General features: G+C 37.3%; 1 protein-coding gene across 2 annotated transcripts in view; it reads right to left on the bottom strand.

The window, feature by feature from the left end:
* The window catches only part of LOC132149412 (inactive rhomboid protein 1-like), a 50,285-nt gene that overhangs the window by 2,233 nt on the left and 24,783 nt on the right, over positions 1-23,269 (bottom strand). The window contains exons 2-17 of one of the 2 annotated variants that reach the window (XM_059558620.1): positions 14,259-14,403; positions 13,990-14,129; positions 8,919-9,132; positions 8,633-8,839; positions 6,580-6,702; positions 6,331-6,491; positions 5,373-5,624; positions 5,179-5,290; positions 5,010-5,084; positions 4,269-4,430; positions 4,082-4,182; positions 3,932-3,995; positions 3,737-3,831; positions 3,402-3,477; positions 2,551-2,651; positions 188-341 (exon numbers count right to left, since the gene is read on the bottom strand). In XM_059558620.1, the coding sequence (XP_059414603.1) occupies positions 188-341; positions 2,551-2,651; positions 3,402-3,477; positions 3,737-3,831; positions 3,932-3,995; positions 4,082-4,182; positions 4,269-4,430; positions 5,010-5,084; positions 5,179-5,290; positions 5,373-5,624; positions 6,331-6,491; positions 6,580-6,702; positions 8,633-8,839; positions 8,919-9,132; positions 13,990-14,129; positions 14,259-14,375 (2,154 nt within the window). In that variant the 5' untranslated portion in view covers positions 14,376-14,403. Of the gene's footprint in view, positions 1-187; positions 342-2,550; positions 2,652-3,401; positions 3,478-3,736; positions 3,832-3,931; positions 3,996-4,081; positions 4,183-4,268; positions 4,431-5,009; positions 5,085-5,178; positions 5,291-5,372; positions 5,625-6,330; positions 6,492-6,579; positions 6,703-8,632; positions 8,840-8,918; positions 9,133-11,592; positions 12,392-13,989; positions 14,130-14,258; positions 14,404-23,269 lie in introns of those variants that run through there. The other variant, XM_059558621.1, reaches the window with a different exon arrangement.

The raw sequence follows: 23,269 nt of genomic DNA, 5'->3' as shown, positions 1-23,269 counted from the left end.
CATCATGTCAATGTCACATCACCACATTGAGCATTTCGGGTTCAGATAACATCACTGATTAAAGCGAGTAACCTAGTTTTCTGTGTGTCTAATGTTAGTGATTTCTAGTTCTAGACCAGTATGTTTTAGGGGCATGTTGTGGCACCCTATTGGTGCAAAAGAGGCAAGAAGAATCAAGCGGGTTCACCTCAGCTCTGTAGGGGAGGAAGATGGCACTCGCCAGGTTTCCTGTGATGCCACTCAGGATATAGATGATAGATATTCGTAGCCATCCGGCCAACTTCTCCAGGTCTCGAAGAATTGTCATCTGAAAACATACCGACACCAGGCAATGCAGAATCCTGTTTTTAACAGATGGGAACAGAGAGAATGTTTCAAGCATGTTGTTTATAAGCTGCTATGACATCTTTATGGATTTGAATGCATATTTTTCATTCCCAACACACCACAATGTTCTGACATGGCTACAGTGGTCATAAACATTTTCTTCATACATGATATGATGCCAATGACTCTAAACTATGTCCAAGTAAACCACCGCCTGTGTCATAATTACACATCTGTCAGCTGTCTCATAAAAATGTGGCAAAGGCATGTCACAACACGAGTCTCCACAAATGCTGTTATTATTAAATGCAATGTGCAATGGTCACCAAACAAGAACAAATATGCAACAGTAACCACAACAATCCAACTTCAGCAGGTTCAAGGGCATTTGAGAGTGTGATGATCAAGCTGTGTGATGAAGGCACATGCAGAAGCGTTAATCTACTGAGCCGTCTTAAGGTAGGCAAAGATCCAAAGTGCAGCTCAGTGAAGCACTCTCTTTGATTACTACTACAGATCACACCACACTAAACAGCAGCATCTTCTCCAAGTGTCAGCTGTTTCTTAAAGCAGATAATCTGATCGAATGTGTCAGCCTTTAAAGCATCTGAGATAGAAAGTGCTGTATGGGAAATGGTGCTTATGGGTAGAACATTCCAGCATGTGTGTGTAATTAAAACCCAGGGGAATTTTTTTAATAGCTTATGGGTTGTTCTTTCATAGCTCAGAAGATTTCTTTGTTTCATTTGAGTATGAACTATCAAAGAGAGAGAGAGAGAGAGAGAGAGAGAGAGAGAGAGAGAGAGAGAAAGAGAGAGAGAGAGAGAGAGAGAAAAGAAACTCCTGAGACAATTGTTGACAAAGTAAGAGTGAGAGCAGAGCTGTAAAATGAATATTGACTGCGTAGCTCTAACAATTTGGTTGATTTTGATGAGAAATTGATTTCATATATTTGAACTGTCACTGTAGACTTTAGTAATTTGGCAGTCTGAGCACAGTTTGAGGCAGACACTATTTAATCTCTTTTGAAACTCTAGAGGATATGTGGATTATTATATACCAATATCTGTTCTGTTGCATGGATGAGTGAAATATGTATTGTTGAATATGCTTCATTAAAATGAAGCAATGGTCTTGGCATAAATTAATTGCAGTGTTTAGCTTTTTTGCTTCACCCGAGGTCTGACTAAATGGTGTGGGTTTGTCAATTTTTTATTTTTCATTGAGCTATGGGTGTGAATAAACCTGTCATAGGTGATTTTCTGCTTGCCGTTTTGTTCTTGGTCTGAACAAACCATTTGTTTGAACTTTTTTTGGGTTTTACTTTTGGTTTTGCCTTTTGTCTTTTTTGGTCTGGGGTAAACAAACATTTTGTCTGCAGTGTCCTAGTTATGAATGATCTGCATTGGTAAATTTTTGTTTCTCTGTTGGTGTGAACAGACATTTTGTTTGCAAATCTTTGCCTTTTAATTTTACTCTGTGAATAGACCTGTCATATGACCTTTCGTTTGAATAGTTTCACTTTTTTGTTTCGCTTTTGGTATGACCACATTGTGTGATATTTCGTTTTTTTTTGTCTCAATTCCATTTTCGTTTGCAATGTTTTACTTAGTTGTTTTGCTTTAGGAATGAATGATGTACGTATATTTGTGAATTTTTGTTTTACTCCTAGTGTAAATAGATGTTTTATTTGCCATTTTTGCATTTTTCATTTTGCTGTTGGCGTGAATAGACCTGCCAAATGCTTGATGATTGAAATGATTCATTTTTTTTTCTGAACAGACCTTTCGTCTGCATAGTTGAAGTTTTTGTTTTGCTATTGGTTTTATCAGTCCATAACCACACTTGTGCTTTTTCGTTTCACTTTTGTCTGCAATGTTTAGTTTCCTGCTGTGGGTTTGTGAATGTTTATTTCTGGTGGTGGGAATACACATTAAGTTTTTACCTTTTGTTTTGCTGTTGGCTTGAATAGACCTGTCATTTGCTTTTGTTTTTGACCTTTTGTTTTAAATAGTTTCGCTGTGGATGTGACCAGTCCATGGCCACACTGCCTGAGATATTTTCCCTCCTCATTTCATTTTCGTCTTCTGTCTACAGTGTTTCACCTTTTTGTTGTATTGCTTCAGGTGTAAACAGACCATTCGTCTGCAGTCAGATTTGCCTCCACATTTAGTTTTTGATGTGAACAGGGCTTAAGGACCCCCACACACTGCAGTCACTCACCCAGCATGCAGAAACAAAGAGAGCCAGAGACGGTAGAACTGATCTGGGACCTCAGGGTTCAGGAAAGGAAGGAGGCCACAAACGTCATCCATACAGTGCACCTGACAGGGACAGAGTAGGGTGTTTCTTTAGATTACAAAACATCTAAAATTTAAACATCCTGAAATTTTTGACAATAATAAATTAAATAGCATTTTTAAGCTTCAGACAGTTAACACAGTCTTAAGTTAAAGCCCTGAAGCTGGCACACACATCAGTCACAGGCAAAGCATGGCGTGCCCTTTCAGATGATAATGGATTAGCATGGCAACCTTCATGATGATTACAGAGGACTTAGCAGAAGGTAGATTTATCTTCCGTTCTTATACACGCCGCCTCATTAGTCTAGTGGGTGAGTACTGATAAGAGGTGAAACATTTAGGGCTTCACACTTGCTTGTGACCTGAACTGATCTTAAAGGGATACACTACTTATGACAATGCAAATTATCGAATGCATTGATCAAGCGCATCTCATCAGTAAAGCCGGTTCTGTGATTAATTGTTTATCTCCATCACCTGCTTTCAAATTGAGCAGCATTTACTACACAAAGCCATAGTTCACTGACTATAAGTTACACAATATCGCGTTCATTATGGCAGGCGATACATTGGCGATAATGAACGCGATATTGGATAGCTTGTGAGTGATCTACATCTCTTATTATTAAATCCTGCTCCATCTGGAAGCAGGTCACATGTGGTCTCATCTGCTTACATTACATCTTACTTTAGTACAGTAATGAATAAATGCATGTTAATATCACTTATATCACATCTTAGACATTTTTCTGTGCTTCGCTGGCTTCTTACTTGGGAGCAGAGGGTTGCCTCCTCGTGGAAGTATCCTTTCATGAAGTCACAGTACTCCCTCGAGGTGATTTCACACCTGCAAAGCAACACACAAGACATTTCAAAAACCCCCATACAGTACATACAGTAAGAGTACATCAGTTATCAGGATTACGTTATCAGATTCCAAAAATTAAGCACTTGTAATTAGATCACATTACAATTTAAAATGCTCATAATCAAATTACAGTTGCTTTTAATGGATTTATGATGGTGGTAAATTATTCATATGTGTATGTAAAATGTTCCGGTGTTGTTAATGCGATGTGAGAGTCAGTAGTAGCAGTTGTCCTCACCTCCCTTTAGTGCCGATGCAACAGGGCCGGCCGGTGATAGTACAGTCGATATGAGGCAGATTAGTGTGGTTCCCCGAATTATATTTGGTGCAGATCTGTAGGACAACGTATAGCTAACCAACTCTTGGAACAAAGTACTGTGGCACTACCACAGTTCTTTCATATATACCACAGTATATTTGCTGTTATACTTACTGGCCATTTGGTGATGTCATCAGGCCACTCATGAGGAGATACTGAAGCCGGCTCTATACATGTCCTTCCAAAAACACAGTACGATTTTGTTTAAAAATGTCTCTCTGTAAATTGTGAATTGAAGTATCGACTGATGTCATATTCCCTCACCTGGGGTCCTGATGACACACAGAGCCATGCTCTCGGTTCTTCCCCTCCAGCTGAGGAGTGCTGGGGTGCTGAGGCCATTTCACCCACACAGCCAAAGTGCTCTGAATTAGAAAGAGAAAGTTGTCACGGGCCTGACAGCTTCTCAGTCAAGTGAACAAACGAATAACCTTGATAGTAGAATGCTTACAGAGCATTCCTCCTCTGAGGTCTGCAGACAGCCAGAGCGGTCGTTGCGCACACAGCAAGCTGAATTTCTCTCCAATTCACGCTTTTTTTGAATCAGTATGTGTACCTGGTGATCCTGTCGCATACAAGGTGAGAATTTGGCTCCCAGATGAATCAAGGCTTCCTGATGAGAAGAGGACAATGGTGAGGACTTGTCTTATGATAGTGTTTATACAGTTGTTCATGTTTAATTAATTCAGTAGGAAAATAATGTTTCAACATAATCAGATTTTCACTTTGGAGTAATAAAGCCATATATGAAGAGGCATAAGCCACCATTCAAAAGATAGGTTCTGTATTTTTTTAACAGTTTTTGAAAGAAGTTTCTCATGTGCACAAGGGCTGCTTTTATTTGATGAAAAAAAAAAATATGTTGTGAAATATTATTGCAATGTAATATGACTAAGCTTTCTTGTGATGCAAATCTAAATTTTCAGCATCATTACTTCAGACTTCATTGTCACATGACCTATAAGAAATAATTATAATAACCTGATTTGCTGCTCGAGAAACTTTTATTATCAATGTTGAAAACATTTGTGCTTCATTTTCTCCCGACATCAGAGCCACTAAGGATGCAGTGGATTAATTCTGTTTTTGACGGTGACAGGCCACCAAATACACAAAAAACAGAAGAGGGGGTGGGGGGAGCAGCAGCTCATTATCATTTAAAGAGACATACACTGAAACTGTAATGACTCACCGAACTTGGTCCAATCCAAAAGTTCTCTTGCTGCACGAATTTGACGTTTTCATAAACACCTTTATTTCTTAGGACCTTTGTGTGGGGGAAAAAATGAGATCAGATGAGATCAGAAGCAGGAACAGAACATCAAACATGCTGGACCTTTTGAAGACTTAGCAGGACTCACAGAATCGACAGTTTCATGCTGGGAAAAGCCCACTGGTGCAATGCCATAAATACACACTGCCAAAATGGTGATGAGTATGTGAACGAACGTCATCCAATATGTAAAGAAAGGCCTGAGGAACAAAATAGAAACCACCTCATATTATAAGCATTTCCAAAAGTCTAATAGAAGAGAACTGAATTCCGTTGTTATACCTGTGGTCATCCATGTCCTCTATCTGTTGTTTCACATAGCTGTCGATGCGTTTGCGATATGTTCGATTGGTCAGTTTTCCCACTATGCCCAATCCATACGGTCTTTTTTCTCTTGCGAAGAGCTTCTTGACTGGCACAGCTATCCGTTGGCCTCTCCGCTGACCGTCCACACTCACAACCTCCTGCCTCAGGCGGACTTTAGGGGGCGCCGACGGTCCCTCTTTAGCCTTCCGCCAGCCGCGCTCTAGAGGCCTGTTTGAAGAACAGACCAGAATTAAAGAGCATATATTTAGTCCTAGAATAATATCTAAGCCAGATTAATTAATCATTTTCCATTTTAAGATCTTATTATTTCAATAAATTGTTGTCCTTTTTTAAATGAAATTATCGTATTGATTATTCTTCTGTGAACAATAAACTGAAACATATTTTTCTTTGCTTTCACTATTCATATATCCCTCCTTCGTCTAGCTTGTAAAATTCTGGACCATTTTGATATTGATAAAATTGTGTTATTGCCTCCTTATGAGCGATAAATTGCTTGACTCATAAATTGCTCTTATTTTTAGTTTGTAAATTGCTTTGGATAACAGCATCTGCTAATTGAATAAATTTAATGTCAATGTTAATGTGGTTTAACATTCATTTTCAAATATATTTAAACATTTTTATTTATATTTAATTAATTTAGTTATTATATTTTAATATTATTTAAATGACATTATTAAAAATTACATATTAATTCTGAAAACATTAATATTAAAATATTTAGTGACTATTTTGAATGATCAATTTCAAATATATCTACAATTAAATTGTATTATAACAGATATTTAAAACTGAGAATTTAAATAGAGTTTGTGAAATACCTAATAATTATCTAGTGTATGTTTTGATATCACAACACAATCATCGTGGGAGGCAATAAGGCATCATGTAAATGTGTGTTGAATCTCACAGCATTAAGTGACTCCTCTCTAACTCCCTTTTGTCCAGCGCGCTGCCCGTCAGCTCCGACTCATCCAGCTGTTTGCTGTCCACGTCCTTCATGGTGGAGTCGGATGGAGACTCGAACACCTCATCGTGAAAGGTGGACATCTCCTCATGCATCAGGACGTCCTGAAGCCAGACCCACCATAAACACACATGCTGAAAAAGTCTCCCAAAATCAAATGTATGTGTGATGTGTTTGGTGGAGTTAGCTTACCCTGGCGAAGAACGATGTGTCGAGTTCATCTGGAAAGTCCACAACATCTTCCTCAATAAAGCTAGCAGGTGTAAAGCTGCGCCTGTGAGCTCGTCTCAGTGTGCTTTCACGTAGCGAACGACCCTTAAAATACACAAACAGACACTTTATCAGCATAGGATACTAAGTGGTATATAAAGTACATGTTATAAATACCATACACTATTTACTAAGAATAAATCATCAAAATGTACATCAAAGATGGTGAATAAAGAGACTGTGTTGTGAGACCTTTGGCCAGTATATTTTGCTTCATGTTATTGTTAATTTTTAAGATTGAATGAGCACATTTGATTCATCTAACATGTCCTCATGAACTCAAACAACCTCAGATGACCCCTTCAATAAGCCCCAACTTACAAATGTTTCTGAACAATCCTACTTAGCAGCTGTTCTCATTCGACATTATCAGACAAGCTTCTGCTCTGTCTGTGGAGAATCTGTGCATTTGTTCAGGAAATTATCCAAAAATACAGTAATACTGTTGTTGTTGTTGTGTGATTTATAATAGTGAACCAAGAAGCTCAAATTGACAAATTGAAAAACCTATATTGGTTAATCACTATAAACCACTATATTAATGTTACCAATTTGCAGTCATTTAGTTTGCAAATTGAATTCAAGTAATTGAAGTGTTGACAATAACTTAAGTTTTCTTAGTACCATTTCTGTTCATTAACATGCTATCCATGGAAAAACATAGCAACTGTAGGAAATGTAAGAACAACTGAAACCACATATTTCATCTTAAATATATTTCATCATATAAAGCTACAGCTTGAGCTGCAAGGTTTTTCTGTATAACAGTGCAGATATGCAGATATATACAGCTTACCAATGAGAGGTCTGTAATAAATGGGTATGCATGAAATGTGTTTTTGTGTTAAGAGTGGTTTTGAGGATGGCACACTTGCCACTGCGTGAGGACCTTGCTCATTCAAGAGCCCATATTTAAAGACGTGCCATATTTTTGCAGAGAGTGACGAAAGACTGTTAAGGCCCTTAAGTATATTTTATGTAAATTACCTCAGTCACACAGCCACTTATTTAAGAAAATTCCAAATTCATTAACATTAGAATGAGGTTAAGAACAAATAAGACAGTTGCATTGGGAATTAGGCAGAATATTTTTGTGAGAAGTTCTCCTGCTCGTGTAGAGTAAATACAAATTATTCATGGAAGCATTAGTGAATGAGACCTATTGCTATTGCACAATTTAACAATTTAATTAAGCTAAAAAGGCAGATATAAATGCTTTGTGCTGTTTACAAAAATCTTGAATTTATTCCTGTGGGATGTTTCAAAACATGTCGAACATGAGCCAGCAATGGGTTAACTGACCTTTATCAGGTTAGATGCCATATTGAATTTAACACGAATGACAATAAGACTGTTAGGGATAGACTACAATGTCATGCACCGTATAAAGGTAGTAGCATCAGGTAATTTTCACAACTCATAACTTTTAAAACTGAACTGAACAATCAGTATAATGTTAAACAACAGTACAATCCATTGAACGCACTGTACTTCAGTCCCTCACAGCCTTCTTTACATTCCTGTCAAAAATGAAAGAGGCCTTAATCCTTAGGTCTATTATTATATCATTTTAAGCAACAAAACATTACATCTCTGCATACTTCTTTACAATTATTTTGTCAAATGTAACTATATTATCGTCCAGCTCTTTATATAAAGTTGGATGTACTCACAAATATGCTTGATGGCTTGTATCATCACAAAATGTACAGTATTTTATCACCCAGTTCTAATATGCTAAATGGCTAAGAAGGCATGAAGACATTAAGAAGTTATAGACATTAACATTATGATTTTATGCAAAGCTCATCTGAAACAATTGTGAAAAGCACTATACAAATGCCTTTTGTATCACTTTTGTATGACTTTATTTAGACCAAACATTGCTCTGTTAATTCCAGAAAAGTTCCAAAATCATTCCAAATGTACAAAGTCAACTGAAATCCTGCAGTCAGTCATGTGTGATGATGCTCACCTTGACCAGAGCCGCTGCCGCTCTGAAGCTCATCTTGGCCACAGACTCGCGCTTGCGTCTGCGTGGGATGCGGTTTAGGCCTGAGCGTGAGCTGTTGAAGGACCAGAGAGACGCAGCACCGGGGGTGATGGGAGTTTGAGGCCCACTGTAGCCATCTACCTCCTCCACCATGCGAAAAGCACGCCCTCGTGCCAACGGGTCCACAATCTGAACAAAGAGAGAGCATAGTTAAAAAAAAGGTGCAGGTGCACTCAAACTATTCCAGTGAGAACTTCTGGTAGTGTACCTTCTGCATGCCATGCTGAGATGAGGGTACGTATAGAGGCGGAGGGGTTTCTGTGCTGGTCAGGGAGATGTTGTCCTGGCTGGGCAGCTCCATCTCACGGATCACCTGAGGTTTCAGCTTGCCGTAGCGCATGCTGCAGTGTCGCAGGCTCTTCCTCTGCCATTTCTGTGTGGCGTCGCTGTCCTTACTGACCCCGAACCAGTCCGCCGTGCCCCTGAGAGCGATCGACACAACCCTTGTTCAGCTTGAGCTCATCTCATCTACAGATCACATGCGATCCCTGACTCTCTCGTGTGTCCCTGCAACTGTGCGCTATTGCATGTTCTGGCACAATATCTGGACGCTGCAATGGTAGTTTCCACAAATGTGTGTCGCACCATCTACTTCCGATTTTGTACAAATGAGATCAAGGAAATTTCGGTGAGGTAACTGTAACAAACTTCTAAGGAAATAGAGATGGGACATGTCCAGGCATGCTTCAGAGTAAAAAATGAAACCAAGTGCAAATACACACTGGGGAACTTTTAGGCTGGTGTCTGACCCGTCTGCACAGCTGCTTGGCTGTGTCATAAAATTAAAAAAAAAAACCCTTTGGAAACATCTGCTTCGTATTGTCAAATAGCTGACATGTTTTAAAAATGTTCTACTATGACTCATGTTTTAGTCAAACAGATAAATCGATATAAACCAGTTAAAAAAAAAAAACACAGAAACTCCAGCAAATTGCAGCCTCACCCACAAAAATAATCCCATTTTATGAAATAACGCCATACAAAAACAAAACAGTACATATTCTGTGGTGGTCTATTACAAAACTGCACCATAGTAACCATAATTTCTGCCAAAATATCACAGTTACTAGAGTTGTTATTACTGTCATGAATCCATAAATAGATTTTGATATTTTCTGAAGAATAGGAGTGGTGTAGAGATAAATAATTCATCACCACAATGCTATAGTCAGGGCCTATAATGAACATTTTACCACACCTGCCAAAGGCCAGTGACGGTGGCAGCGCATCAGATTGCATATTTATATAATTACAAGGTGATTTGATAATCACGCTAAACCATTTCACATTCTCAGACACTGTTAGAGTTAACAATCATTAAAAAAAGTTACCATCCAACTGGCGAGTAACACTGTTTCATATACTAGCCAACGCTGATTTTTTACTCACATGTGTCAAATGTTAATTTTGTCTTGTGGATGGTTGCCAGGGCATTTTGTTGCTAAGGTGTTTTAGGTGTTGCTTACTTACAAAGTCTCTTTGATATGATGACTCCTAAATGACAGTTGTGGTTGACATTTTTTATATCAATAACCATAATATATTGGCAGAAAAGATGGTAATCAGAGTATGTTTTTGTAAGTGGTGCGTTATAAATAAGCTCCAACAATAAGCTCCTAAGGACTAGAGTATGCATATATGATCTATGATATATGATTGAAATCATACATATATGTATTTCCCTGCATTTGAATGTGCAACTGTAAAAATATTAATAAATACTAGGGCTGACAAATTGATTTAAATCGCATCCAAAATAAAAATAGGCGTTTACATAATATGTATGTGTGTGTACGATATATATATATATATATATATATATATATATATATATATATATATATATATATATATTTGACAGCCCTCATAAATACTATTATAGTATATAAATAATATTAAAATAACACTAGTATGGCTGCGATTTCCATTGTAGTTCAGAACAAACTCAGTTGGGAGTCTATAAATAGGACACAGTTCACTAGAACACCTGGATCAGCATCACACGGAGATCAATCTAATCTCATCTTTCTGACTCACCGAGGATGGCAACAAACATGACTCAAATTGCGGCTTACTCTGTTTCATCTGCAAGAAAACAAATAGAGCCTGCCAGTCTGGGAATAGTGTGAAACCGTGCAAAGAATCTGAAGATGAATGTACCGTGGCTCATACAGCGGTATGAAGTATTGGAATGTTTTCTGTGATAAACTCAATTCAGATTAAAAGAATGGCAACAATGAGCCGTGCTGAAGTCATAACGGTCAGAGACAGTGAAAGCATGTCATGGTAAGAACCCTTTTGTATCCCTAACAAAAGACTGAAGTCATGAAAGGCATAAAAACAACCCAAAGAGATTCTGTGAATCAAGACAAAGTCCTTCCCGATTTAACATGCATTGAGGGAGAATGTTACCAATAGCATATGACTGTGGTTTGGTGAAGTAATTAACGTTTTTGACAAAAAAGACTGTAGACTCAAACCGCACAATGGGTGAAATCTGGTTGTTTCTGGCTGGAGGTCTGTGAGGCATTAAACCAGATAGTGAGCAGTATTTAATCCTTGCAGAATAATAAAAAAAGAAGCCAAACTTATTAACGTAGCGTACCTTATTTAACCATAAATGGTGCATATTAATACCTCAAAGATACACATTACTACCTAAAGAGAGCATATTAGTACCTAAATGGCATACATTAGTTAGTGACAGCGTATGTGCCTTGTTTTTTCTGAGACTATGTACTGTAAATATTAATGGATGGTCTTTTATATTGCAACGACTACTATTACTACAACTCTAACACCGGAGCTGACTGAGCAGGAGACGGTATAGTGTGTGTTGTGTGTGAGAGCTCCCTCGTCAGGACTCCTGCGCTCCGCTGTACCTGAGCAGGGTTCTGGAGAGGGACTGATGCCTTCTGAAACCGTGCCGCCCTGCACAGTGACCCTTAATGGGCACAGTGTTAATCCTCTCAAAGTGCACCCTCCTGCTGCCGTGGACGGCCCGAGAAGACGGAGGGCGGGAGGAGAGGAAGAACAGCACGAAGAAAGGAAGCAGAAGAAAAAGAGATAAAAAGAAAAGCATGAAGAAGAAGAACTGGAAAACAGATCAACAAGAGCCAGAGAGCAAGATTAGCAAGTTGAGCTAAAGCAGAGTATTCCAGCAGGAGGGTATTATCAGTGAACTTCTGTAGTGTGCAAGAGTTAATGAATAGCATATGAGGGAGAGACATGTGCAAGTCACACATACACACACAGATGCACAGAAATACACAAAACAAGGCTGAAAAGTGGCGTCATCCACATAGAAACCATGTAAACTGGGTCACAGACACTGGTTCTTTTCAGTTTTGGTTTATCAGCTACAAAATGAGGAAATTCAAACTGTCCTGCATGGGGAATCACATGCACATTCCTATCACATCTCAGCTCAAAACAATCTCAGTAAACAAATCATAAACAAGACTGGCAACATTCGCTTGCAAACAAAAAGGTGCTACAGTGTTGACTACGAAAACACACACAATTCACAGATGCAAGATCAAGAACAAAGTATGCAAGATCATGGGCTATATTAATGCACATTCATCCATTTAAAACTCTAAGACTAAAATGCTTTGAAATGAATGCTAGTGTAGTCATTTAGCTTTGTTCCAAAATGTAGTGAGCTGTATTCTAAAGAACTGGTTACATTCACTGTTGTTTGACGTCATTTTAATAGGAATACATGTGATGGGGAATTTCACACGAGGATGAAAGTTTTCCCCTAAGATTTTGCAATGGATTCAATCTGGTCATTGTTTGAACTTTGCTTAATAGAAAATATACCTTTTTTGCTTGTGAAATGTTTAGGGTGACCATATGGGCCATTTTTACGGGACTTTCCCTTGCCAGAATTTCGATATCGCCAAAAAATCCAGGTTTTGCTGCTAGCACTATGCAGATCGATCACTGTATGACATTATTTTTTATAGAAAGCAGAACAGATGTCTCCTTATGCTTTCAAATCGCTCTTGCGGTACATTGTCATACAATGATTGGTGCGCACCTTCAAGTCGAATGAACGAACGAACAAACACATTGCTTTAATCGTTCTCACCTTCTTACACACAACGTGCCACAATCGGTCGATTATGTACAATACCTGTATGCTATTGGTCAAGCTACTTTGAATGTTTAAGGGGCCGTTCACATTTCACGCCTAAAAACGCGTGGAAGACGCTAGGCGCGCCACTTTCTCCTTTCCAAAGCGCTCGGACAGTTGCGCTCCGGAAGTGTCTGCCGTTGCTTAGCAACCATGACGCGCTCTTTCCATGAAGACGCGGAAATTTCAGCAAAGGATAAATGGATTTGCAGCTCTAAAAATCGCTTGCAGTAGCTCTGGTACTAAATTTATTTCAAATTGGCAATCCATATACAGCTATGACCAGCTGTTCCTTCATCTTGGCTGAGCTTTTTAAAAATGTATGTCCAGGACATGTCCCATATAAATGGCACATATGGCCACCCTAATATTGCTAATGTACCTTAAGGTAGCATCCTAACCAGGATAGAACTCCATTGGTGAGTTAGCCTACAATTGTTTTTAATAGAGTATGATGTTGGCATGTTGCTAAGCTAAAACAGTGGCACTCTTAACAAGCATAACGTAAAAACAAACAAAAACAGTATTAGGTAAAACAGTCAGTTTTTACTTATTTTATACTAGTGCTGTCATACGATTAATCTCATCCAAAATAAAAAGTTTTTGTTTACATAATATATGTGTGATTACTGTGTATATTTATTATGTATACAAAAATACACAAACACACATGTATATATTTTTTTTATATTTATATCTCTAAATATATATTATATTCATATAGAATTTATTATAAGTATTTTAGATAAACAAAACATATTCTTAAATATATACATGTATGCTTGTGTATTTATATATGCATAAATATAAACCGTACACACACATATTATGTAAACGAAAACTTATTTTGGATGTGATTAATCGTGATTAATAGATTGACAGCACTCTTGCTTCATCTTGGATTAATAATTTTAGTGAGGTTGTCTCATTGCATTATGTAATTGACTTCTCAAATGATACATGCAATGCTGCCAAAATCTTCTACCATCATGTGGAACAGTCTTGCTATAAAATGTCTATTTAGACAGCTTACTAGGTTTTGGAACAGAGTTTGATCTTTGGTAAAGACATGAATCTCAGACCAAATGGGCTTGTAGGAGTAGATGTGAGTAGCAGCCAGATGTAATGCCTCTCCTACCTCTTGATGGTTTGGGTGATTGAAGACTGACGCTGCAAAGCAGCTCGACGGGGGTCAAAGATGTCACGTGGAGGAGAGGGGAGATGAGACGTTTCCACAGGCATACTGACGCTGCGATGGAAACCTTGCCTCTTCACGGGCTGCAGATAGAGAGACATGGACAGGATTGAAAACCAGAGCTACACGTAGTATAAAATAATGGAATTATAAAGACAGTATGAAGTGAGCGACAGAATTAAAATGAGGTACACAATAGCGAGCGCTCATACCTGAATAAAAGCTGGAGCTTCGTCCACGGACACCTCAGTGGGGGGAATGTCCAGTTTTAGCCATGGTGGCTTCTTGCGCTGCAGGCTGCTGGTGCTGTCACGTCTGGGTTCAGCCATGCTGCCTGCCTCTCCTTAGACCTGCCAGCTACAGAGAGAGAGGGAAGATGAGATAAAGAGAAAGAGGTGAATACTCAAAGGTATTGCACGGTGTGTTATTAAATCCTAAATGCAAAAAGGTAATCCTCAAAGTTGAGGCTTTGTTGTGCAGATAAGTTTCCAGACTAATGTAGGGAGTGGGACACTAGCACATTGCTCACTGCATACTGCATGCTATATGCTGTACTGCCTCAGGAATCAAAAATGATTTTTTTTCCTGACTGATTTTTTTTTTGCCAACATTGTCATGAGCCACAACAACAGATATTTTAGTAACACTTTCTATACATGTCACAGAAAAAAAATAAAATGTTACATTTTTGCTTAAAGTGTGGAAGTTGTTTTTAATTATTATATATTTACATGTATAATTATTTTAGTTATTTATAATATACTGTACACTAGATATTTTTTCTTTGAAATAATTAAAATATTATTACAATATGAAATAAACTGTTTCCAATCTTAATAGATTTCAAAATGTAATTTCTTCCTGTAATGTCAAAGCTGAATTTTCAGCATCATTCAGTCTTTCAGTGTCTCTTGATCCTTCAGAAATCATTCTAATATGATGATTCGCTGCTCAAGAAACTTATAATTAACTTAATATTATTGTGCTGAGTAATGAAGAGAGGAAGGTTTTTTTTTTGATGAACAAAGTTTAATGAACATTATTTATTTGAAATAGCATTACATTGATTTTGATCAATTTAATGCACCCTTGTTGAATAAAAGTACTAATTTAATAAAAAAATTTAAAATACTCACCCTGAATTTTAAATTGTTGTTTAATTCCAATGAGAGTTATTAAGGTATTAAACAATTTTTGCATACAAACATGTTTGTTGGGTAGAAATGCAGTACTCCTATTGCAGCATACTATGCACAATATATTAGTATGCCATTCTGAACATACCAAATGTCTAATGAAAAGTACTTGCTAAGCCACCAGATGGCAGTCTAAAATCACCACATGATTTCTGAAAGCCCCCAAATCGAGTAAACCTTCCTGCTGCTTAGGAGGAATCCATAAAATGTAAATAAAGAGCAGTTTTCTCATATGTTTGCATTTACTCAACATACCCAGCTCCACTTAACTGACTAATAAACATTTGTACTGTGGGGGTGGAAAAGTTTATTGTCAATAGATTAAGCCTAAGGCACTGACTTTATACTACCCTCTCATTAAAAGTGCTCCTTATGGTGAAGAAGGGATTCTGTGAGAGGCCATCATTAGTGTCTCGTCCCGCTGCATATTCCCACACAGCCTGAGCAGAGTTTTTCAGATCACTGCAGCATGCCACCAGCAGCTGAAGAGCACTTTACAGACACTCTTTCTGCTTTTCTCCATTTGATTAATACTGCTTTTAAGATGTCAGTTCAGCACAGCCTGTATGTCTACAAACTAGAGATCTGAGATGGTCCTCACCCCTAGGGATGGCCTCCAAATTTGTTCTTGGTAACACTTAACAAAACTGGTTCAACACAGAACACCACCCTTTTAAGCTACCAGGATCGATGATGATGAAAGCCTCTGTGAAAAAATATAAATCACAGAAACACAGAGTCATGCAGAAGTTTATAATCTAGCAGAACCCAAGTGAAAGTTTAAACTTAAAACGTATCAAATTAGTCACTCATCAGCGGCACCATGCAAAGAAGAAGCCCTATGTCAGCAGCTCATGGTGGAAAGTTGAACACTCTCCTTGTCCATGAGAAAGTTGCTGCCCGCAGAAGAGGAATGCAGACTGATATCATCACTGGCCTTTCAGTATGTGTGCCATGTGATGACTGTGAGATTACAGAGCAGACAGGAGCAAATCCCCAGTTTTGAGGACACCCCTGTCGGGCCATGGCAATGGTTTTCCACCACAGCAGATGAAGGCTGGACGATATCGGTCAAAATATAATCATCAGTCTTTTTACGTTATGACAACTTCTAATAAACGCTAACAAATCCTCATTTTTGTACTTCTAATTCCTAACTGGTCAGGTTCAATATCCGAACAGACGCATTACAGAAATCTAATCCTGACATTTAAGCATGTCAGAACCCAAATTGGCTAATTCCGAAAGGCAACGATTATGTTTGACGCAGGAGACAGAAATGAGAAGACGCAGTTGTGCTGTGTGATAGACCTCTGGAGAGGCTTGAGGGGACACACATGCAAGTTTCCCGTCAGCCCTTGAGCCAGAACAGACCACCGTGACTGTTTAATGTCTGTATCAGTATCCACGATCATCTCATCAATCTGGCCACTAAATGACAGGACAGGCTGATTACCGACTACGTGAGAGCAATGAAAGCCCCAGGTAATTATCTTCTACACCCCTGTCATTTGACTTGAACCCCTACAGCAGTGCTTCCTGAAAAGCTAATATGCAGCATGTGCCACAGCCTGGGTTCATGTTGCAGATGCCTAAGGTTAGTTTCAAAGAGAACTGATGTTACATCGCAAGCAATTGATTGCCTTCAGCTTTACTGTCACATCTTAAACTTTAAAGCACCTGTCAATCACAGAAGCATGTTTTGGGGCTAGACTTCATGCTGTTTCTCTAGCCTGTGCATGCATGGAAACTGTGGCATCTGTCACAAGGCTGCACATGTCAGATATCCCCAGGAGAACCATGGGAACACCACACAAGGCCAGCTGTGTTTTGCAACACTCCCTAAAATATCAGCATGTGTGTAAGACCCTGGGCAGCTGTGTTCAGTGCATAAAGTAGATGTGTTGAAATATTTACAGTTATATTGTATACAGTTACATTCTATTCACAATTATAACCAAAGCGACTCATAGTACACATTTTGACAAGGACAGAACTTCGGAGAAAGTTCACACTCAAAAATCTAAATTTGTGTCATCTGTTCACCTTCCTGTCTCTTCAAACATATGATTGTATTTGTGTGGAATGCAAAAAGAGTTATCGGTAACACTTTATTCCTTTTAAATTCACACAACTTTAAAAGTAAACTTAAAAGTTTGAGGTCACTTTTTTTATTAAAATTTTGGTAGTTTATTTTACAGTCCTGTTCATCATGTACATACTATGTACTTATTATAGTAATTCGTCCCCTTGGAATTGTAAGGTTCTATCTGCATTCCGTGTAGTTTTGAGATATTCAGCTTCAAAGTTTTTGCATTCCATTCGACTGTGTAGATAGAACCTTATTGTTTTTTGTATACAATATAAACTAAATCTATCACAAAATGTAAATAAGTTGTCACAGAATAACAATATGGGAATAACTCAATTTTGAAAAACATGTCAGATAGAACCTTATAATTCCAAGGGGATGAATTACAATAACTATGTAATAACTAGGTACTAACCCTGAACTACTCCTAAACCTAACCCTACCCCATGTAGTTACCCTGTATTACCAGCAGTGTTGGGAAGGTTACTTTGGAAATGTAATAGGTTACAGATTACAAGTTACCCTGTTTAAAATGTAATAGTAGTGTAACTTTTTCAATTACTTTATTAAAGTAATGTAACTAATTACTTTTGAGTACTTTTTGATTACTTTTCTAAATTTGTGAAAATTAAAGAATAATAAATAAAAGCATATACATCAACTCAAATACAGTTATCTAATAAGCATGTGACGTATTCTGTGTAATAAACTCCGTGTTTTTTGTACAACTGCTGTCTCTTTGTATATGATATGATGATAGTTTTCTCAAAATAAGTAAAATGCACATGAAGTGACACAGAACAGTTCTAGAAATTATGTTTATGTGCTCGTGTACTCCTATATTGAGGCGGCAGAGGTTGAAAACACTGCGAGCTTCAGTAGGCCTATGTGTAGTAAATGAAACCATGTCTTTGCCATTAATTTACAGGAGGGGCGGACTGGGAAAACAATTCAGACTGGAAAATTCAAACTCATACAAACAAATTCATGGAAAAAACTATTTTTGGTATGGACCTGAGATAAAAAAAAGGTTTAAATCTTTGATTTGGGGACATGCTAAATAATTAAAAGTTCTCTCCTGAACTGCACCTTCACTTCCATTTTTCTCTCCAGTCTCTTTATTTTGCCCTGTTATCCATCTCTCTCATGACTTAAATACTCAAGATTGAACAAAACTATACTTTAAAATACAATACTCTACAATACTACAATATCTTTATAGAAAAATCCTAATACTGTAGGCCTACACGAGTCATGTTTTTCCCTTACAAAAATTGACCATGCTTTTTTTAGCCTATATACAATAACCTTGTTTTGTTTTGTTTTTTGCAAATGGATTTGTATTTATTTTTAAATAACTCAATTTGTAAAATCATTTTAATTTTTTGGTTACCACAGTTAAACAGTAGTAACTATTTTTTCTGGATTTATAGTAATATATTAAAACGTTAATTTTCGTAAGGGTTGTGTTGTTGTCTGTCCGTAGTTCCCCCTAAAACTATAAAAAAAAAATCGGATTGTTTTTCAGCTAAATTACTACTGTAACTTTACAACAGATAATAATGATGTCCTTTATATAGTATTTTGAGTGATGACTGATGAGCAACGTGCTGCTGCTTGATTAAATAAATGAAAAAACAAAGACAAAAAAGCATCTTTACAGATGAAACTGACCTGAAACCCTGAACAGTAGTTCTGCTTCTCTGCTCCAGCTGTGCGCTTCCACAGTCCACTCTCTCTCTCGCATTGATTACTCTGAGTCTGATCCAAACCGTTTGGTGGAGGCGCGGAGAGCGCGCGAGTCATGACAATTCATGATTTATTAGAGATTTAATTATCAAATGGCGGATTCGCAAATGATCGCTTTACATTTGGCAGGCAATTATACAATAATGATATTAAAATAGCGGGCAAAATCGGCTGCCAGGCCACCGGGAATTGTCCCGGTTCTCCCGGTGTCCAGTCCGCGCCTGATTTCCACAGACACGCAGAACGTGCAGGAGTCATATTGCATTTTTGGGGCTTAATATTCACAGACACTAGTCCATGTCATGTTTTGATTCAAGTGTACTGACCTAATTTTGATTTAGTCATCCAAAATGTGGCATATTCCGTCTGCGTTAGGCATTCCGTTTTTATGACTGGATTCTATACCCAGACTGTACTTCCGCATCCCGGAAATTATTAGGGGGGTATGTCTCAGAATAGTCAGTGCAATTTGGGAAAGATATCAGTTAAATCTGTATGTGGATGTGTGTAAATATTCAAATGTAATCCACTTTGTAATCGTTCAAAATTTCATAAGTAACTGTAATTTAATTACTCATTTTTTCTTAGTAACTGTAACTAATTACAGTTACATTAATTTTGTAATTAAATTACGTAACGCCGTTACATGTAACTAGTTACTCCCCAACACTGATTACCAGAACCTTCTTAGATAAATACACTGTAAGTACACTATAAGTACATTGCAAGTACACGTACTGTAAAATAAAGTGCAACCAAAATTTTATTCAACAAGGATGAATTAAATTGTTAAAGGTGACAGTAAAAATTTTTTATAATGTTACAAAAAATATATATATTTCAAATATCTATTTGGATTTCTTTTCTTAATCCTGAACAATTTGTATCAGAGTGTCCACTACTAAGCAAAAATATTAAGCAGCACAACTGTTTTCAACATTGATAATAATGATAATAAATGTTTCTGAAGAATCAAGTGACACTTAAGACTGGAGTAATGATGCGGAAAAGTCAGCTTTGCATCACATGAATAAAGGAATATTTAAAATATATATTGAAATACAAAACAATTATTATTATACTATAGTATATGTTACTATATTTTTGATCAAATAAATGCAACCTTGGTGAACATAAGAGACTTCTTTCAAAAACATTAAAAAATCTTCCTAACTCCAAACTTTTTAAAAGTAGTGTATGTATAATTGAACAATAATCAAGATTAATAAATGCTGTAACTGTATTTTTCATTGTTATTTCATGTTAGTTATTGCATTACCTAATGTTAACATACAGAACCTGAATGTGAAGTGATTTATCAAAATGTCTATGCCGCTCTTTTCCTTTCTGTAAAAGTGGATAGGGACCAGTGCAAGTAGTCCATCATAAAAAAATGATCCACATGACTCATGCACTAAAGTCTTTTGTCTTTTGAAGCCATGCGATAGCCTTGTGTGAAGAACGGATTCAAATTTATATTTGATAGACATAGCTCATGTGAGGTTTAAAAATACAGCCTTTCAGTCAGTAGCCCAGAACCTGACCCATCCACATCACACAAAGTCATTAATCAGGATATTTTATAAAGGTTTTTTTTCATATCCTCTACTATCAGTTTGGCAGGCCATGGGAAGGATATCATTAAGGAGGGATACCACAGATTGAATTCGACACATGGCTGTCATCCAAAGGATATGAGACTTCTTTAAAAGGTATTCTTTCAGATTTATGCTTCCACAAAGAAAAGGAAATTGCCCCTCTCAAGAGCTTCAAAAAGATCACTTGTACGAAAGTCACAAATCAAGGGAATAGTATTATATTCAAGATTTCAGACATATAGTTTTGATGAATGCTTGTCTGAAGAAAACTTGCATTTCAGGACAGCTTGTGTTAATGGGACAAAATCTGCATTTTAGCCAGGGGCGCCCCCTGTATAAACTCTGGCCACCCCTGCGGCCACCCCTAGGATTATTTACAGTGGGTCCTATTGATTTAAATGCAGAATGTAAATTCACAATAGTTTAAGAAGTGAAAAAAAATGCACCTGCTGCAGCCACAGTTTTGCGTCTCTGAGCACAGGGCCGGCCCGCGGTATAGGCAAATGCTAAGGGCGCCACTCATCCATAGGGGCGCCAGAATGAGTGAACCAGTGAATTTTTTTATTTTTTATTTTTATTTTTTTACATATATATTTTTTTTATAATAGGCTACTATTTAAAAACCATTAATTCGAAATACTACCAAATAAAGCAAAAAAAAAAAAAAAAGTCCGGCTATTCAATCTTACCCTATCCATCGAGTGCTTGAAGTGCATCAGAAACAGAGCGCGCGCGATCAGTTGTTGGTAATTTGTTGTGTAGCGTGCCCGACGCCGCATCCAATGTAGACAGCACTGCTTTTGTTAACACACAGATCGTAGAAACGGGCCTGGCAGCTCGCGCCAGTTCTAGACACGGTGAAAGTTTCCTGATTGTGACGGAAGGCCGAATTTACATGACACATTATAAATGAGCATAGTCTGCGATAGATACAGTGCCAAAAAGAAGAGAAGAGGATAAAGACAGAGGTAAAGAGATGTAGTGAAAGAACAATTTATTGCATAGGAGTAAGATACTATAATTTCATGGCAGTTATTTTTACCTTAAACTTAATGTTAGCAGATGTTCTGAGTTCTGAGTCCCCAGACTGTGATTTTGTACAATCATGTCAGTTTTAAGACGCATTTTTTATTATCACTTTTTTTTATTAATGTTTTACTCTACAGTTGTGCAGGGGATACAGTACAGGCCAAAAGTTTGGAAACATTACTATTTTTAATGTTTTTGAAAGAAGTTTCTTCTGCTCATCAAGCCTGCATTTATTTGATCAAAAATACAGAAAAAATTTAATATTGTGATATATTATTACAATTTAAAATAATTTGTTTTCAATTTATTATACTTTAAAGTATCATTTATTTCTGTGATGCAAAGCTGAATTTTCAGCATCATTACTCCATTCTTCAGTGTCACATGTGACATCCGGTCTATCACATGATCCTTTAGAAATCATTCTAATATTCTGTTTTATTATGAGTGTTGGAAACAGTTCTGCTGTAATGTGTGTGTGTGTGTATATATATATATATATATATATATATATATATATATATATATATATATATATGCTAAATCATGAACACAATGACAGGGTGAAATGGGCTGTGATGCATGGGGCGCCAGGTAAAATCTTTCCTAGGGCAGCAAATTGGTCAGGGCCGGCCCTGTCTGAGCAACATTAAAGTGTTTCGTTCCTGAATGAATCAACCGTTTAAATGATTCGGTTCAATCGCAATGACTCACTTATTAACAGTGACTCGCTGCCACCTATTGGCGGTTTTAATTTCACATTTAATGGAACCTTTTCATTTTTTAAATAATTTAAAACATCAGTTTTCAATGTTTTATCTTTAAAATATCAAAACATTATTTGTTCATTTGTAACTGCAGGTTAAAGTATTCCATGTTCCACGGAGCTGCATTAAACAGTGTGTAAAAACATCTAAATGGCACTTCATATGCAGCTTCTGTTTTATCTACATTGCAAAGATCAATTTTGTTGATACTGATTGCATTTGCTTGGTAACAGCCCAAATGCAAGTATTTGACCTAAAATATGGTGCACACTTTTAGAAACAATGGTGTAAAGGTAAAAAAAAAAAAACTCAGGTGTCTGCACAATTAAAAATAAGATATCAGCACAATAACACTCAGCAAAATAGTGTAATTATCGTTGTCGATAAAATCCTAGAACTCACAGAGATATAACTTTTTGTCTATATTGCAAACCCTTATTTTTTTTCCTTTATTTTAATGTGCCACCCCCAAAATTTACTGTGGCCTCATTTGGCCACCCCTGTTAACATTTTCTGGGGGCGGCACTGATTTTAGCATTCTCTCTTCCTGGCTGCTCCACATGTGGTGTCACTATGTTTTTCTTTAAAATCCAAGCTCTTTATGTAGACATATAGTGATTTGTTTTGACTGTCCGATAAGATCAAGAGAATGAAAAAATCTTGGCTGTCATCTTGACGTTCTCGATTAGCTTCCTGCCCTTGTGTTACCCCAGGCAAAAGCCTTCCACAAGCTAAACTTCCTGTTTTAAGACATTATCCATCTGATACATTTAAAACTACGAATGGTATTTA

The sequence above is a fragment of the Carassius carassius genome, chromosome 9 (genome assembly GCF_963082965.1).
Source record: "Carassius carassius chromosome 9, fCarCar2.1, whole genome shotgun sequence".
NCBI classification, from domain to species: domain Eukaryota; kingdom Metazoa; phylum Chordata; class Actinopteri; order Cypriniformes; family Cyprinidae; genus Carassius; species Carassius carassius.
Note: the sequence above shows the minus strand (reverse complement) of the source record. Positions and strands in the feature narration are given on the sequence as shown.